Source organism: Ornithorhynchus anatinus, chromosome 1 (genome assembly GCF_004115215.2).
Source record: "Ornithorhynchus anatinus isolate Pmale09 chromosome 1, mOrnAna1.pri.v4, whole genome shotgun sequence".
Taxonomy (NCBI): Eukaryota; Metazoa; Chordata; class Mammalia; order Monotremata; family Ornithorhynchidae; genus Ornithorhynchus; species Ornithorhynchus anatinus.
Window position 1 is genome coordinate 51,417,412 of NC_041728.1, and position 19,554 is coordinate 51,436,965.

Sequence of the window (19,554 nt, forward strand, 5' to 3'; positions counted from 1 at the left end):
CTGTTCCAAAGAGCTATTTTTCTTTTTAAAGATAGACTCCATAAGGTTTCAATGAATAGCGTGTAAAGTTTACTGGACAGAATGCACTCCAAAATGTGGTATTTAGACACCTCTACGGGAAATGCTTTTGGGACTACCTATGGTTCGGAGCAAAGTCGTATGCCAAATCGATCAATCAGTAGTATTCATTCATTCATTCATGCAATAGTATTTATTGAGCGCTATCTGCAGAGCACTGTATTGAGTGCTTGCTGTGTGCAGAGCACCATACTAAGCGTGTGGAGGAGTACAATACAACAGAGTTACCAGATACATTCCCTGCCCCCAGTGAGCTCACAGTCTAGAGGATGATTTTGAAAGGTCTATGAAAACAGTACAATGGCCTTAGTGTTCTCCTTTGGAGAGCGCAAGTTTACTACCAATGGGAAATCACCAAGAATGGACATAAAAAGAAAAAAAGACTTCAAAAGACTGAACACAATTACTGAGTAAATGGCAGCACGTTCAGGTTTCTAATCATTTCTGGGTAGGGAAATTTCTACTTAAAAGACATTTCCAGATGATACCATTGCAGAAATGAATCATGAACAAATAAGTTCATTATATTACATCATACCCAACTAGCCTGTAATTGACGAATCCACACAGCTAAATACGTACCTTGCTATGTCCCCTCGATAAAGAGACTTGTACTCCCAGTTTGCAGGATCAGGCTTCTTATCTATTCTGAAGGTTTCTGCAGTCAGAGCCTGAACATCTTCAAGCCAAACAAGGTGACTTCCAACAACACCTGCAGCTTCATTATCCTGACTGCAGGATGAAGGATGGTGGGAAAGGGGGAGGAGAGTATAAGGAAAGGAAAAGAACAGACAAAAGTGAAACTTTTTTCAGCATCTCTGTGAACCAGTTAGCACTTACAAGAATAGAAAAGTTTAATAATCCCAATTGTATATGTCAATTCACACTCCAAAGCATGTGGCAGGTGTATCATGCTCTAGGGAAATAGCACAGGAGAGAGAGGAACACTGGGTTCACTAAATCTACTTTAAATACAAAAACACTTGCTATATTTCATACATGAATAGTGTATTTGGTTAAGGGAGGAGCTGCTTTCTTAAATGTGTTTCACACTACGTTCACAAGAGAAAAGTAGCAATTTCTCTAATTACCTTCAAAGACTTCACAAGCAGTTTTAACAACTTACAGGGCAACTAGTTAAATCACTAGTATACTTTACGCAGGGGCAACACATATTGGAAAGGAAATCTGTTGGCCCTTGGTCAGGTCCAAGAAATGTGAACTTGTATAGTGTGATTTTCCGGGGTAGGGGGGAGGCGCACCCTCAAATGTGTAGAGAGATAGAGCGACAGAGAGGTTGTACTGGATACTTGGGTTTAAAGCCCAGATCAGTTCTGGAGATTGGGACAGAGCAGATGAATCACCTACTCTTCTTTGATAGGTCTGGGTGGAGCTTTACTACAGAGGTTAAAATAAACCGGGATCTTAGAAAACCCAAGAAGGTCCCAAACAGAAGAAGTTTGCCTCAGAATGGAAAAGGAGAGAGAAGCAACGTGGCTTAGTGGAAAAGGGCACAGGTGTGAGAGTCAGAGGACCTGAGTTCTAATCCCAGTTCTGCCACCTGTCTGCTGTGTGGCTTTGGGAAAGTCATTTAACTTCTCTGGGCCTCAGTTACCTCATCTGTAAAATGGAGATTAAGACTGAGCCTTATGTGGGACAAGGACTGTGTCCAACCTGATTACCTTGTATCTACCCCAGGGCTTAGAACAGTGCCTGGCACATAGTAAGCGCTTAACAAAAAACATTAAAAAACAAGGTTTCAAGACCCCAGAATTCTTCCCAAAAAGTCTCTATGAAAATCGGTGCATAGGGGCTGGTAAATCACACTGCAAAGGTAGCCAAAAAACAGCTGACACATGCTGTTCCATCTCTAACAAGGTCTATGTCTATATCCTGATAGAATCCAAGACCCTCAAGGCTGCCTCAAAAACTTGTCAAATCACTGGAAAAATGGGATCCCCAATGTAGGCAGAGTGGGATCTCTTAGAAAACAAGGAAATGAGCTACAGGAGGAGGCTGTATATCCTGTGCAGAAGCTGTGGGTGGGAAGAGCCCACAACAGGAAGTGTGTAGAGCCATCCCAAAATGAAGGAAGGAGCCAGCTAGAAACATGAAGGAGATCCAGATGTCCTCCAGGCAGGAGGCCAGATGCAGACTATCCCCTAAGAGCAAACAGTCTCTTATTCCTGCTTCAGAGAATATTAAGGTCAGGAATCAGCATGTGGTCCCAAGAACAAGAAGGGAGGGGGTCCATTCCGCCCCTGGAAGAAGAGTGATTCAGCTCAAACTACAAGGTGGGTAGTTGTAGCTTCTAAGTAGATAATAATGAGAGTGCCATGAAAGAGTGTGTGGGCACTAGCCATTTGTCATCAGTGGGTGTTCCCCACATAGAATCAATACACAGTGGTTCCTGAGGAGTTGCCAAACACAGATTGACATTTTTAAACGCATACCCTGGGCCCTGGACAATTTAAACCTTTTCTTCTAGTTTCAAAGTAGTTGGCATAAATCTATAGATCATTTATTCTGCTTAGGATATAATATCTCAAAAGCAGGTGAATGTTTGGAGTTACACTGAAAAAAATTCTAAATTAACAGGTAATCCCATTGCAGCTCATTGGAAACACACAAACTGAGTATACAAGTTAGGGATGGGGCACATACACTCATTTAAACTACGATGAATTTTAAATAAATGGAATGCAGTTTAGGGATTCCACCAGATGGGCTAATACTACATAACAACTAATGATGAAAAACAAGTGTGAAATAAGTCTTCTTCAAAATGTAACTTCCACGAAACATCCAAAGCGTGGGAGGGAGGGGAAACAGCCACTGAAAATCTCCTGGGGAAAGTGGGGATGGGAAAATGTAAACAAATTTCGTTTATACTTTATCCTTTGCTCTTTCACAAGATCTTAAAACTGGTTCCCTTGTCTTCTCCTGTCACCCCACCACAATTTCTATACTGGATTTTTCTCTGTCTTCTCTGAAAGCTCAAAGAAAAAGACAGTGACACCTATTCAAAGAAAGCATGTACTCACCCCAAGATTCTACCACCAGCACTGGTAGTGTTTAGTACTCTCCCAGAAGGCCTTCCTAATATTTAGGAACATATCTTACAACATCCATAACTTTTAACTCTAACTATAACTTTCTATATAGAAACTATAACTTTCCCCAAAGAAAGTCTTTTTTTAAAAAATCACAGATTTTATTGAGTATCTCCTTTAGGCACAGCACTCAGAGTTGGGCACAGTAATTTCCCCTTAATATTTCCTAGAGTGTAACTTCCACTCACTGTCCCTCTCTCATGTCCTTCAAACTTGACGCAGGCTCAAAAGCCTTAGAAAGGACAGAGACTCAGTCCTGAACTAGCCCTAACGGCCAAGCAAAATAAATCAATGGGAAGGGACTATGAGAGGTTACCTGGTCCACCCTTCTGACTCTTAGGCAAGCAAATGACTGAACCATCAAGGCTGTCTATTTCCTTAAAAGAACCATCAAGATAGAGATTCCAAAACTTTCCTCAGTAGCCTGCTGCCAGGTTCAATCACTAACCAATAGGAAATTCTTTCTTTGGTATTACACACTGCAGTACGTTCTGTCAATGACCCAGTAAAACAGCCCTAAAGTGAAAGACCTCTTCAAATAAAATTTTTTCTTAGGACTGTCCAAACTGGTGGACTGGTTTAGGGGAAAATACAAATCAGGATTTATAATGCTATAATTAATTTCATGTAAAATACATACTTCGGTTTCTCCAATTTCTTTTGACTATCCCTGACGTTTCTTGCAGCTTTGTCCTTTTCAAAGTCAGAGTCTGCATCCAACTCACTGCTACTTGACTGCCCATGATTTTTCCTGGTTTTCTTGTGGTGCCGATGCTTTTTCCTTTTTTTTTTCTCTTTCTTCTGTTTCTTACTGATGTGCCTGAGCTCTTTGTTAGCATCACTGTCTTCTGATAACTCTGATGTCAAAGGATGCCTGTTTAGAAAAATAAATCTTAGAATTCTTCTATTACAGCAGCCAGAGGAAATATTATTAAGAGAAAATGAGGAGGAAAAGATGGGTGCAGAAATGGGTACACCCCAAGTGGAAATCTGGAAAGTGGACACTTGCTCATGAATCCCCTCTCCAAAAAATAACCCTCCCTTGACCCCACAGCTCTATACACATATCACCCCATCTCTCTCCTACCATTCCTCTCCAAACTCTTTGACACCCATTATCACCACTTCCTCTCCTCCAATTCTCTCTTCACTCCCCTCAAATCAAGTTTCTTCCCCTTTCGCTCCCCAAAAACTATCCTCTTCATGCCCTGATCATTGGTACAGTTTTTAATCAAATTAATAGCTGTTCACATTTTTGGGTTTTCGGGACTTTTAAGTCAAATATGTAGTATGACAATACACTTAGTAACCTCTCAGAGTTCCACTTTTTTAAACAATATCCTATGTGGCAAAGTAAGTAATCAAATTCTGGTCACTGACTACAATAGTTACTCTTCTTTTATTCCAGTAACATGTGGCTTTAATAATCCCATTTCCAAATATTTCTTATACATGTCAGCAAGGCAGCTTATTACTCTATAAACCATAATATCACCATTGATATTTATTTATTGAGGCAGGGAGGTCAGCGAGGAGGAAGTCAAGGCGGGATATTAAAAGAATTTTCAATATTCCATTAGGCCCTTTAAGTAATCTCCAGCAGCATACTTCCAATGCTGTTTGCGTAGCTGTATTTTGTTTCTTGCACATTTTCAAGCAATCCTATCCTGTGAGAGAGGGAAAACAGCTCTCAAACTATTTTTATGAAAAAAAGAGAAAGCTTATCTGAACTATAACATTCTAGAAACCTCCTTAATGACCTTTTAAATTAGTTAATCCTTACAATACACTGAAAAAAATACTAAATTAAGAGGTAAGCCCATTGAAGCTCATTGGAAACACACAAATGGCCCAGTGACAGACACTATGATTTCACTGTCATTGCCACACCAAAAAAACCCCACAAAAACCTGTTACAGTAAGGTAAAAGAAAACAGAGTAAGGACCATCTTGCTATCTTAAATGAAAGTAAACAGTAAATCTGCAGCTTTCCAGGAGACTTCCCTTATGCTAAATCCCTGAAGACTGCAAGCTTATTGTGGGCAGGGATCATGCCCAACTCTGTTGCTCTGTACTTCCCAAGTGCTTAGTACAGTGCTCTGCACAAGGTATAGTGCTCAATAAATACCACTAGGTTTTGGAAGACGTGCATACTGAGGGAGAGAGAAAGCCAGTGTAAGAAAGAACTCAATTAGCCAGCTGCAAAGAGTTTGCTACCTTATGGGTGGTGATCCCTTAGGAAGAACTGCAGTCTCTTCAGCATGCTGGTGCAGGAGTGGTGCAACTTCAGGACAGAAACTTGGATTGCTCAACCAGTCTAATTCTGTAAATTCAGAATGGAAGTTGGGGGGAACAAGATCAATAAAAACCTGCTCAACATGTTCTGTGAAACAAGAAATTCATCTAAATCAGCAGTCTCATTTACAGCCAGTGTTTGCCAGACATTTTAAATCAAGGCTGGTGGGTAAACAGTATATGAAACTTCCATTTAGCAGAGCACTAGATTTTAACATTCTGTAAAATATTTAAAAGCTAGGATCCTCTTGTGATTTTGAACTACGGCTATAAGTGCTGTACACACACAATAAGAACATGTGAACTAAAAAACAAAGCAATTTTACATTCCATTAGAATCTTGTATAAGTATCAGAGCTAGCAGGGTACTAGAGTTTAGGGGTCTCCAACTTAACAGAGTTATATTCTATAAAATTCAAATACACAATAAAAACTTAGCAGTGGATTTAGAAGTACTTTTTCTGTTTGTGCTATTTATTCCAATGCTCAGTGCCACTACTGACTTACCTAGACTTAGTCCTTAATTAAAGCACTGAGTTCAAACTGCATTCTGACAATTTTTTTTTTCTGATATTAATTTTTTAAAAAGGCCAAACTTTATGCAAACCAAAGGACATTAGAATTATGATGAGGGAGTCTTCAACATACCAACAGAATTACAAATTCACATAAGCCTAAGACCTCTAAGGAATAAATAATAATGTTGGTATTTGCTAAGCGCTATGTGCCGAGCACCGTTCTAAGCGCTGGGGGAGATACAGGATAATCAGGTTGTCCCACGTGAGGCTCACAGTTAATCCCCATTTTACAGATGAGGGAACTGAGGCACAGAGAAGTTAAGTGACTTGCCCACAGTCACACAGCTGACAAGTGGCAGAGCCGGAAGTCGAACTCATGACCGCGGACTCCGAAGCCCAGGCTCTTTTCCACTGAGCCACGCTGCTGGTCTAAAAAACAAATGCAATGGGCTAAATTGAAGTTCTAGAATGGCTCCGGAACTGATTCACTCATTAGTCCATAAAAATTGCTCAGTCCCACTATGAAGAGCATCCTCTAGACTAAAAGCTACTTTTCTAGACTTGTAAAGTTGTGGGCAGAGAACATATCTACCAACTCTGTTATATTATACTTTCCCAAGCACTTAGTACAGTTCTCTGCATACAGGAAGCACTCAATAAATACGACTGATTGAGTAATAAGAATAAGTGGCCTCTCCCTATTACCAATTCACTTATTTTCTCTCTTTTGTCTTATGCTCCCTTTCTGGGAAGAAAATAGATGAAATTTTCCCAAATGCCCCCTTCAAGCCATTTACGACGGTTAGAGAACATGGAATACATTTGGCTTTGAGTGTCTTGCAGATTCCCTCATTATCGGTTTTAGGGTGGTGATGGTGCCCTAGCTTTAATCAAATAATGGTATTTGTTGAGTACCTACTATGTGCAGAGCACTGTACGAGGTGCTTTACAACAGAATTAACAGACATATTCTCTGCCTATAATGACCTTACAGTCCAGGGATTGAATGCCGCTCTGACCCCGTCCCCCTCACACTTCTAATTAGTTTCACTGGCTAATTAGAATAGATTTGCCCTCTATGGGCTTGGGAGGTGCCCAGGCAACGTCCCGAGGCTTACTGTGTCCTCTGAAACCCCAACTTCATCCTGAATCCAAGTAAATATGCCCCATCTGGGGAACTGAAACCAGGGTCCCTAAACAGTACCTTAGCATTACTGCTACCAAGTTGTCTCATCTCGTGGAGTCCTCTGCCAAAAATGGACCCTTAATAAATACTGGTGGCTGAGCATACCCTTTTGTCAGTCAATCGTATTTACTGAGCACTTATTCTGTGTAGGGCACTGTACTAACCAATAGGAAGTAGGCATCTTATGCTGTAGTTTCATTATTTGAGAAGTAATTACATACTGTTATTCTACCTCTCATTCCGTAACTGCCTGGAAATCTTTAAATGCTGTTTCAGAACCTTATTCATCATTGTGAATTTACTTTAATTCTAATAATATACTTACTATTAAATCATGAAGTTAGATCACTGAACTCAATTTAAAAACACTTAGTTTTTTTTTTAACATTATAGATATCCTGCAACACATAAAATGGTCCTGGAATGTCCTCCCTCCTCACCTCCACCAGGCTAATTCTCTCCCCCTCTTCAAAACCCTACTTAAAACTCACCTCCTCCAAGAGGCCTTCCCAGACTGAGCTCCCCTTCTCCCTCTACTCCCTCTACTGCCCCCCCTTCACCTCTCCGCAGCTTAACCCTCTTTTCCCCCCATCTCCCTCTGCTCCTCCCCCTCTCCCTTCCCATCCCCTCAGCACTGTACTCGTCTGCTCAACTGTATATATTTACATTACCCTATTTATTTTGTTAATGAAATGTACATCACCTTGATTCTATTTGGTTGCCATTGTTTTTACGAGATGTTCTTCCCCTTGACTCTATTTATTGCCATTGTTCAGCCGTCAAACGGCAGAGACTGTCTCTATCTGTTGCCGGCTTGTTCATTCCAAGCGCTTAATACAGTGCTCTGCACATAGTAAGCGCTCAATAAATTCTATTGAATGAATGAATGAATAATCCTCTATTTACTCAACCATATATCAATCAACTTGTGAGTCAAAGTGCAGAGCACTGTATTACGTGCTTAGGACAGTATCCTAGAGAAGGCACAGTTCCTGCACTTGAGAAGCTTATAGTTGAGTGGGAGAGACAGATACAAAATAATTTTCATACAGAAGGAAGAAAAGTGGATATGCAGATGAGTAAGCATTTAAGTAATGAACTATGGAAGAAAAAATGGCCAGCCTTGGTTCAGGTGGTTGGAAGTGCAAAGTTGGCACAAAGTGCTGAGATAGTCATTAGGGAAGAGAAAATTTGGAGGAGATATCAGAAGGGCTTTAAAGGTGGGAAGAGTTGTGGTTTGCAGGGGGAGTGAGTTCCAGGAGAATGCACACTGAGTAGATTAGTTTAAGAGGAACGAAGAGCAGAAGGTGGGGATACAGTGGGAGACAAGAGTGGGATGGAGCTGATGGAGTTCCTTAAAGCCAGTGGCCAGGAGTTTCTGCATGATGTAGGGAGGAATGGGTAACCATTTAAGGTCTTTGAAAAATGGCATTTTCATTTTCAAATAGTTGATAGATTTCAGGTGCCTATTCAGAATGATGTGTCATTATTGAGCAAGGTTAAACACATTATGAAGTGGTTCAACAACATAGCAGTTGCCTAATGGGTATTTTGAAAAGGAAATCTAGTTGGATGTTAGACTTCTAACCCTGCAGGTAAATGAATAATTACAAGGTTTTGGACTTGCCAGCCAATTAGCACTCCTCCTCGTTACTGTATTACCCAGTTCCAAATAGAAAGGCAGTGGAACAGGAGGAGAGAAAAATGACTGTGGCTTACTGCCTACCAAACTCCTGTGAGAATCTAGATTGGCCATGGGCTAATGTGTTTTGGGGATGATATGATTTTGCATGTTTATGGCAATATCCCTAAAGGCCAGAGCTCCAGGATCTGCTGCTCTATCTATGCCTGAGCCAGCCTCCCTTGCACCTCATGACACCAATCTTTAATAATAGTAATTGTGATATTTAAGTACTTACTATGTTCAGGCATTATATAAGCACTGGGGTGGATACAAGCAAATTGGGTTGGATACAGTCCCTGTCCCACTTGGGGCTCACAGTTTCAATCCCCATTATACAAATGAGGTAACTGAGGCACAGAGAAGTGAAGTGACTCACCCAAGGTCACACAGCAGACATGGGGTGGAACCTGGATTAGAACCCATGACCTTCTGACTCCCAGGGTTGTGCTCCATCCACTATGCCATGTTGCTTTAAAACCCCTGTGGAGACTGTATAAATAAGGTTTACCAATAAAGACTGATTACCTGGAATAGTCTGAAGCCTCCCCCTTCCAAGAGCTGTTCACTTGCTTGTCTTAACATGGTTCACTTGGCTTCTTTGGCCATGGCTTCTTGTTTACATGCCATTTTTAATTATTGTTTTTGATCTATCTACCCCTACCTAGTTTATGTTTTATTATACCTGAAGCTATTGGAGCTCTTAGTGAAGTGTTTGGGCCATAGTAAGCAGTCACTAAAAAAAAACCATAACTAATATCTTAATAAGCAATATACCAACTCAATACTGAATTTTTTTTGGCTGGAATACTTATGGAACTTCTGTTTTCCTCCCTTGGTGAATGTAGTTCAATCATATTATAGACGGGTGGTGGAGCTGCATCCACAGTTAAAAAATAAAATCTTGATTAATAAATGGTATTAATCACTTTTGTGTGCAGAGCGCTTGAGAAAGTAATAACAACATAACAATAAACACATTCCCTGCCCACAACAAGTTTACAGTTATCCCCATTTTATAGATGGGATAACTGAGGCACAGAAGAGTTTAGTGACTTGCCCAAGGTCACATAACAGACATGCAGCAGAGTCATGATTAGAACCCAGGTCCTCTGACTCCCAGGCCTGGGCTCTTTTCACTAGGTCACAATGCTTCTCTCAAAGACTTGGAGAAGTGGGAGCTGTTGAATATGAATGGGACTGAAGGTAGCTCTGAAAATCTCTCAATTTCTTTAGAAACATCAGTCTGAGATGGTCTAAATGACACTCTGCTTTAGACAGGGGAGTAGATTAGGTTCTCTCTCAAAATCATTGAGTCTAAATAATTTAGTAATTCTCTTTTTTAACTTTTCCTTAATGACTTAACATCGATTGAACATAATCTAGCGGTGTTATTCAAGAATGTTAAATGAATAATTACTTTTGACTATAGACAGTGGCACAAAACAAATGACTCAGGAATTCAGGAATAAATTTTGGCCTAATGCACAGTTCATACTTGGCCTAAGAGAATGAAATCATCACTTTATGTTGATAGTCAAAATGGAGACAGTGGGTTTTTTTTGAAGAGTCTGGCGGCAGACTGGCATTATTAGGCATATGGCACTTGATGAATCACTTGAAGACATTTATTTCCTGCCTTCTGCCTTCTCTCCTCTTTCTGGGACCCTCCAATTTTCAAACTCCCAAGCTGCCACATTTAGAGGCCTTTAGAGGTTCAGCCTGAGGCTGGATAGGGGAAGCACAAAGCTGAATAATAATAATTGTGGTATTTGTTAATCAGTGGTATTTACTGAGTGCTTATTTGGTGCACAGCATTTTACTAAGTGCTTGGGAGAGTGCAATACAACAGAGTTGGTAGACACAGTCCCTGCCCACATTGAGCTTAAAGCCTAGGAGGGGAGATAGATATTAATATAAATTTATATAAATGCACATAAGTGCTGTGGGACTATGGGTAGGGTGAATACCAACTGCCCAAAGGTCATAGATCCAAGGCACCAAGAATTTTTTTCTCCAAAATTATTCTTTTTAAGAGTCAAATGGACCTATCTGCTCAGAACTGGGCTCTAATAAGATTCAGGGTCTGGGAATAAGATTTCAGCAGATACCGCAGAGAAAAGACACAAATTTCAGCAGAAGGATTTGGAGCTATGGGGACTATCCTGCACTGCTAAGGGCTGCTGTTGTGTGTGGAGTTGCATTGTGACTTTAGTCGTATTTACTGAGTGCTTAATGTGTGCAGAGCACTGTACTAAGCACTTGGGAGAGTACAGTCCAACAATAAACAGACACATCCCTGCCCACTGCTGCAGACTGGGTAGTAGAGGGAGAGTAGAGAGGTGAGGTAGGAGAGGGCAAGGTGCTTTGAATGTTTTGAGCCAATGGTGAGGAGATTGTGTGATGTGGAGATGAAGGGGCAACCACCGGAGTTTCTTAAGGAGTGAGGAAATATGAACTGAACGTTTCTGTAGAAAATGGAAAGACAGGAGGCTGACAGTAATCAAGGCAAGATAAGATAAGCGACAGGAGGCTGACAGTAATCAAGGCAAGATAAGATAAGCGATTGGATTACCGTGGTGGTATCAGTTTGGATGGAGAAGAAAGGGCAGATTTTAGCCAAATTGTGGTGCTGTTACCATACTCGCTGACATACTCACTCCTATTGTGGTAACAGCCTCTAGGATTAGGAGGGAATGTGTGAAAGTGTTAAAGAGCAAGGTTAACACTTGAAGTGTAGAGGTTTATTATAATTGTCATCATTATCATCACCAGATATCACTTGGCTATAAGACTCTCTAGCTCTTTCTTGTATCTCCTCTCTTCTCCCACTACTCCCCAGCTCACACTCTTAATTCCATCCCAACTCCTTTCTCACTGCCCGTTTTTTGATTTTCCTACTTCTGATCCCCTTGCGGATATATGAGAACTTTGTGCCTGATACACCCACCACAAGAAATTATGGCTTCCGGACAGATTTTTGTGATTATATTCCACCAGTTAAAAACACTGAATTATGGTCATTTATGGGTTCCCCCGGGGCTGATTTATTCCCCCAGTGGAGAATATGGTGGCAGCAGCACTGGCATCATTCTACTTGGGGGAGAGGATCCATTCCCTTCCAGTTTTTGTTTTAAAATTTTCAGAGTCAAAACTTTGCAGTCTAACTGGGTCCAATTGGCTTGGGAAATGGGGGCTTAGCACAGTTCAAATTCAAAGCTCACTCCCCGGGGCTGATGCCATCTCGGCTGAAGTGCTTATAACATTTGCTGGGAATCTTACATTTCGTAATTTAAAATGTCCTAGAATCTCTGAAGAAAAACAAAATCAGATTTTTGTTTTAAAATGTGCATAGTGAAAACTTTACACTCCAGCTGGTTTGGGTAGGAAACGAGACGGTTTCCTAGTATAGTGCTCCTTCCCGAGGTGGCGACGTGACCGCAACCACTTGGCCGGGGGAGATGGAGGAGAGGATGGGAGAACTGGGGATTCGGGGGACAGGGAAGGAAGCAAGAGGAAGATTCAACCCTGCTTGCTTCCCCTATCTGTCCCCTCTTTGCTAGTACAGGACAAAGTGACATTTAAAGGAATTGGAAAGCACTGAGTCAGCTCACTATGTCAGACAAGTGGCCGCCAATCTTTTAAGGAGTTTGCCAAATAGCAGAATTACTGTCCATAAAGGCACAGTGCTTCTGCAGAACCTCCCTTGATCATGCTGTTCCTCCTGCCAGCATGAACTCCTTCCTCCCTACTGATCCATCAGATTATAGCTTTCCCCATCTTCAAAGCCTTGCCAAATTCTCACTTTTTGAAAAAAAGGGTCTCCAAGTAATTTCCAACATCCCAGCCACAGAGCACTTATCTTTCATTGTGGGTAGGGAATGTGTCCTGAGGCATGTTTATTTAAGTGCTCACCATGCGCCAAGCACTCTACTAGGTCCTGGGTTAGATACAAGATAATCAGGTCCCACATGGGGCTCACAATCTAAGTAGGGGGGAGCACAAGTATAGAATCCCCATTTTGCAGCTGAGGGAACTGAGGGTCTTGGATCTGCGACCTTTGTGTATTTCATATTTGCCCCACCCTCAACCCCACAGCACTTAGGTACGTATCTTTAAATTATATATCATACATTATTTAAATTACTGTCTCCCCCTCTAGACTGTAAACTCCTTATGGGCAGGGAATGTGTCTGCCAACTCTTATATTGTACTCTGCCAAGCTCTTTATATAGTGTTCTGCATGTAGTAAGCACTCAATATATACCCTAGATGATGATGACAGAGAAATTAAATGACTTTCCGGTCACTTAAGTCACACAGAAGGTAAGTAGCTGAACAGGAAGGGGCTAATATTGAGGGTTTACTCTTGTGTAGAGCTTTCTATTAAGCACTTGGAAAAACACAATAATTAGTAGCCATTAGAATCTAGCAGGAGAGACAGACACAAAAATGAATTATAGGTAGGTGAAAGCATGAGTTTAAAGTTAAATAAGTGTTAATTTGGTGGATGGGTGTTCAGTACATAAAGACTTAGGAAACCCTCAAACCTCACTTCAGGTGGGAGGGTGAAGGGGTACCAAACCATAAATGGCCAGAAGCTAGAGAAGCAGCATGGTGTACTGGATAGAGCATGGGCCTGGGAGTCAGGTCATGAGTCCTAATCCTGTTCCACCATTTATCTGCTGGGTGACCTTGGGCAAGTCACTTCTCTATGCCTCAGTTACCTATTCTTAAAATGGGGATTGAGGCTGTGAGCCCCACGTGGGACAGGGACTGTGTTCAACCCAATTTGCTTGTATTGCAGCCCGGCATTTAATACAGTGCCTGCCATATAGTAAATGCTTAACAAATACCATATTTTTTTTTTTAACTTTAAAGCACTCCATCACCCCGCCCTCTCCTACATCACCTTGCTTCTCTCCTTCTACAACCCAGCCCGCACACTTTGCTCTACTGGTGCTAACCTTATCACTGTGCCTCAATCTCACCTGTCTCGCCATCAACCCGTCCCATGTCCTAGCTCTGGCCTGGAACACCTTCCCTCCTCGAATCCGCCAATTATTCTCCCCTCCTTCAAAGCCTTACTGAGGCACATCTCCTCCAAGTGGGCTTCCCAGACTAAGGCCCACTTTTCCTAATCTCCCAGGCCCTTCTTCCTTGCCCTGACTTGTTCCTTTTCCTCTTCCCCCCTCCCAGCCCCAAAGTACTTACGTATATATCTGTATTTTATTTTGTTTATTTGTACTGATCTAAGTCTCCCCACCTCTAGACTGTGAGCTTGGTTGTGGGCAGAGACTGTCACTCTTTATTGCTGATTGTACTTTCTCAAGCACTTAGTATAGTGCTTGGCACACAGTAAATGCTTAATAAATGTGATTGAATGAATTGAATAAATGAATGAATGAATCCAGTTCCTTCTAGCTCAGCCTCCTTGTGCTACAGTTGTAACATGATGGGAATGGGCAGGAATTAGGACAGAACAAGACCTAGATTCCAGAACGTTGAAGATTTTGCTGCTAGAAACTCCTTGATAGACAGAGGCCCTGATGTTTAATTCTAATGGTACAATCCTCAAGTACAGTGCTTTGCAGAGTGCACAATGCTGGTAGTGTTCTGCCAACAGATTTTATTAAAGACCTCCTCAAACCACCTCTCCATTCCTCTGTTTCCCTGCTTAACCCAGCCCTATCCATACTAACCGCTACCCCTAGTTCTGCATCTGGCCTCTTTCCAACCTATACTAAATGGTTTTGTTTTTGTTTATAAGCACAGCAACACTTTAATATTCACTCATCTCTCTAAACATGGCCCATTACTGGACTTAAAGCATGTTTCAGAGCAGATCAAAAACTGCCAGGTGGGGTTTTTTTTTTGTATTGTATTTAAGCGTTTACTATGTGCCAGGCACTGGGGCACCTGCAGGCTTGGAGGGAGGGGAGAGGAGGCGCTCAGGCGACAGTGAGAAAGGGGTTGGAACGACGTGGCTCAGTGGCAAGAGCATGGGCTTGGGAGTCGGAGATCGCAGGTTCAAATCCCGCCTCCGCCACTTGTCAGCTGTGTGACTTTTGGAATAAGGCATTTCACTTCCCTCTGCCTCAGTGACCTCATCTTGTACAAGGGGGATTGCAACCATGAGGCCCACGTGGAACAACCTGATTTACCTCGTATCTACCTCAGCGCTTAGATCAGTGCTCGGCCCATAGCAAAAGCTTAATATCATCATCATAATTACCGACGGTACACGCCGGGGAATAAAGAGCAATCATTTCTTTTTTCCAACAGGAACAGGCCTATTCGCAGGAGTGAAGTAGATACTTTGTCCTCACCTGCCCACTTTGACTTCGTTTTCATGGGCTCCAGCAATCTGTCTCTATCTGTTGTCGAATTGTACATTTCAAGTGCTTAGTACAGTGCACTGCACATAGTAAGCACTCAATAAATACTATTGAATGGATGAATGTACTAAGCACTGGGGTAGATAAAAGTTAATCAGGTTGGACACAATCCCTGTCTCACAGAGTCCTCCCAGTCTTAATCCCCATTTGATAGATGAAGTAACTGAAGTCCGGAGAAGTGAGATGACTTGCCCAAGGTCACAGAGCCGAAAAGTAGCGGAGGCAGAATTAGAACTCAAGTCCTAATGACGCCCAGAACCGTGCTCTTTCCACTAGGCTATGTTTCTAGGTTTTATTCTTTGTTCCGTTTACTGTCTGCCACAGAACCTGGCAGTCACACGTGGGCATTTTAGTTTTTTTTAAAAAAATTCACTGAGGGTCAAAGTTCGGCTTAAACATTCATTCAGTAGTATTTACTGAGCGCTTACTACGTGCAGAGCACTGTACTAAGCATTGGAATGTACAATTTGGCAACAGATAGAGAGATTCCTGGAGCCCATGAAAAGGAAGTCAAACTGGGCAGGTGAGGACTAAGTGCCCACTTCACTCCTGCGAATAGGCCTGTTCCTGTTGGAAAAAAGAAATGATTGCTCTTTATCTACCGTCAATTATAATGATGGTATTAAGCTTTAACTATGTGCCGAACACTGTTCTAAGCACTGAGGTAGACACGAGGTAAATCAGGTTGTTCCCCATGGGCCTCATGGTCTTAATCCCCATTTTACAAGATGAGGTCCCTGAAGCACAGGGAAGGGAAGTGGCTTATAATACTAATGATGGCATTTGCTAAGCGCTTACTCTGTGCAAAGCACTGTTCTAAACGCTGTGGTAGATACTACGTAAATCAGGTTGTTCCACGTGGGCCTCACAGTCTTAATCCCCAAGCAGTGTGGCTCAGTGGAAAAATCTCAGGCTTGGGAGTCAGAGGTCATGGGTTCAAATCCCAGCTCTGCCACTTGCCAGCTGTGTGACTGTGGGCAGGTCACTTCACTTCTCTGTGCCTCAGTTCCCTCATCTGGAAAATGGGGATTAACTGTGAGCCTCACGTGGGAGAACCTGATTACCCTGTATCCATCCCAGCGCTTAGACCAGTGCTCTGCACATAGTAAGCGCTTAACAAATACCAACCTTATTTTACAAGATGAGGTCATTGAGGCACAGGAAAGTGAAGTGGCTTATAATAATAATGGTGGCATTTCTAAGGGCTTACTCTGTGCAAAGCACTGTTCTAAGCGCTGAGGTAGACACGAGGTAAATCAGGTTGTTCCCCGTGGGCCTCACGGTCTTAATCCACAAGCAGCGTGGCTCAGTGGAAAGATCTCGGGCTTGGGAGTCAGAGGTCATGGGTTCAAATCCCGGCTCTGCCACTTGTCAGCTGTGTGACAAGTGCTCTGAACATAGTAAGCACTTAACAAATACCAACATTATTTTACAAGATGAGGTCACTGAGGCACAGGGAAGTGAAGTGGCTTATAATAATAATGGTGGCATTTCTCAAGCGCTTACTCTGTGCCAAGCACTGTTCTAAGCGCTGGGGTAATAATAATAATGTTGGTATTTCTTAAGCGCTTACTATGTGCTGAGCACTGTTCTAAGCGCTGGGGGAGACACAGGGGAATCAGGTTGTCCCACGTGGGGCTCACAGTCTTAATCCCCATTTTACAGCTGAGGTAACTGAGGCACAGAGAAGTGAAGAGACTTGCCCACAGTCCCACAGCTGACAAGTGGCAGAGCAGGGATTCAAACTCATGACCTCTGACTCCAAAGCCCATGCTCTTTCCACTGAGCCACGCTGCATAAATAATGTCGGTATTTGTTAAGTGCTTACTATGTGCAGAGCACTGTTCTAAGCGCTGGGGCAGATACAGGGTCATCAGATGGTCCCACGTGAGGCGCACAGTCTTCATCCCCATTTTACAGCTGAGGTCACTGAGGCCCAGAGAAGTGAAGTGACTTGCCCACAGTCCCACAGCTGCCAAGTGGCAGAGGCAGGATTCGAACCCATGACCTCTGACTCCCAGACCTGGGCTCTTTCCACTTAGCCACGCTGGGTAAATAGAAGGTCATCAGGTTGTCCCCTGTAGGGCTCACAGCCTTCATCCCAAGAGCATGGGCTTTGGAGTCAGAAGTCATGGGTTTGAATCCCTGCTCTGCCGCTTAATAATAATAATGTTGGTATTTGTTAAGCGCTTACTATGTGCAGAGTACTGTTCTAAGCGCTGGGGTATAGATACAGGGTAATCAGGTTGTCCCACGTGGGGCTCCCAGCTAATCCCCGTTTTACAGATGAGGTAACTGAGGCCCAGAGAAGTGACTTGCCTACAGTCACATAGCTGACGAGTGGTAGATCTAGGATTCGAACTCATGACCTCTGAGTCCAAAGCCCGGGCTCTTTTCCACTGAGCCACGTTGCACTTGTCAGCTGTGTGACTGTGGGCAAGTCACTTCTCTGGGCCTCAGTTCCCTCATCTGTCAAATGGGGATGAAGACTGTGAGCCCCACGTGGGACAACCTCATTCCCCTGTATCTCCCCCAGCGCTTAGAACAGTGCTCTACACATAGTCAGCGCTTCACAAATACCAACATTATTATTTACAGATGAGGTCCCTGAGGCCCAGCGAAGGGATCGGCCCCAAGTCACGCAGCTGACAAGTGGCAGAAGCGGGATTATCACCCAGGACCTCTGACTCCCGACCCCTTAACGCTAGAGAAGCAGCGTGGCTCAGTGGACAAAGCCCGGGCTTTGGAGTCCGAGGTCATGGGTTCAAATCCCGGCTCGGCCATTTGTCAGCTGTGTGACTGTGGGCAAGTCACTTCACTTCTCGGTGCCTCAGTTCCCCCATCTGTAAAATGGGGATGAAGACTGTGAGCCTCACGTGGGATGACCTAATTCCCCCGTCTCTCCCCGGGGGGCTTAGAACATTGCTCTGCACCTAGTAAGTGCTTAACAAATACCAAACTTATTATTATCATAATATTACCTTATATTATAATATTACCAACATTACTATCTCCCCCAGCGCTTAGAACAGTGCTCTGCACCTAGTAAGCGCTTAACAAAATCCCAACCTTATTATTACCATAATATTACCATGTATTATCATAATATTACCAACATTATTATTACCTCCCCCAGCGCTTAGAACAGTGCTCTGCACCTAGTAAGCGCTTAATACCAACCTAATTATTATCATAATATTACCATATAGTATCATAATATTACCAACATTATTATCTCCCCCAGCGCTTAGCACAGTGCTCTTGCGCCTAGTAAGCGCTTAACAAACACCAACCTTATCATCATGATATTACCATATATTATCATAATCTTACCAACATTATCATCATCTCCCCCAGCGCTTAGAACAGCGCTCTGCACCTAGCCAGCGCTTCCCAAATACCAACATTATTAAACCACGGTAAGTGGCAGAAGCGGGATTAGAACCCATGACCTCTGACTCCCGACCCCTTAACGCAAAACCACGTGGCTTGTCCCAAAGGGTGAGGGACAGGTGGCGGAGGGGGGATTCGAACCCGCGACCTCCGCCTCCCGAGGCCGCGCTCTTGCCATGACGCCACGGCGCCCCCCCCCCCCCCCGACCGGGCGGGGGAGGGGAGCAGCTCTCCCAGAAGCCCTTGCCCCGCGCGGAGGACGCTGGGACGGCTCCCACGACCACCCCAGCGGGAAGACGCGGGGATGGAAGGGACGCGCTCCTCTGAAGGACGTTGGGCCGTGGCGATCTTAAACCTTTCCCTTCCTGCCCAGCGTCCACCCTCTCTTCTCCCCCTTACCTCGCCTCGGGGCGCCGCCGGCGGAGGCTTCGGCCGCTTGGCTGGCGGCCGCGAAGGCCGGGAAGAGAGCCATGGTCCCGGGCTCCGTCGCCCTCCTGCGCGTCACGGAAGGGGGGGAGGGAAGATGGCGGCGACAAAAGACGTTCAGCCCCGCCCGGTGCACCTTGGGAAATGTAGTTCCGCGGGGCCTGCCGTTCTCGCCCATTCATTGGTCGGAGGGGTCACGTGGGCGGACGAGGGGCGCGCGGGGACTGAGCGCGAGGCTGATTGACAGCTCGTCCTTGCGCTGCCCCTGGGACAGTGATCCAAGAAACAGATGAAGATCTGTGGTGTCGCTACACGGGCTTGGGAGTCAGAAGCTCATAATAATAATAATAATAATAATGTGGCTATTTGTTAAGCGCTTACTATGTGCAGAGCACTGTGCTAAGTTCTGGGGGAGATTCAGGGTCATCAGGAGGTCCCAAGAGAGGCTCCCAGTCTTCATCCCCAT

General features: G+C 43.6%; 1 protein-coding gene across 1 annotated transcript in view; it reads right to left on the reverse strand.

Moving 5' to 3' along the window:
- NRDE2 (NRDE-2, necessary for RNA interference, domain containing) overlaps nucleotides 1-19,281 on the reverse strand; it is a 55,530-nt gene extending 36,249 nt beyond the window's left edge. Inside the window, exons 1-4 of the mRNA XM_029057725.2 lie at nucleotides 19,062-19,281; nucleotides 5,409-5,514; nucleotides 3,832-4,065; nucleotides 661-810 (exon numbers count right to left, since the gene is read on the reverse strand). Coding sequence (XP_028913558.2) covers nucleotides 661-810; nucleotides 3,832-4,065; nucleotides 5,409-5,514; nucleotides 19,062-19,266 — 695 coding nt within the window. The 5' untranslated portion in view covers nucleotides 19,267-19,281. The remainder of the gene's footprint in view (nucleotides 1-660; nucleotides 811-3,831; nucleotides 4,066-5,408; nucleotides 5,515-19,061) is intronic.
- Between the last annotated feature and the right edge of the window lie 273 nt (nucleotides 19,282-19,554).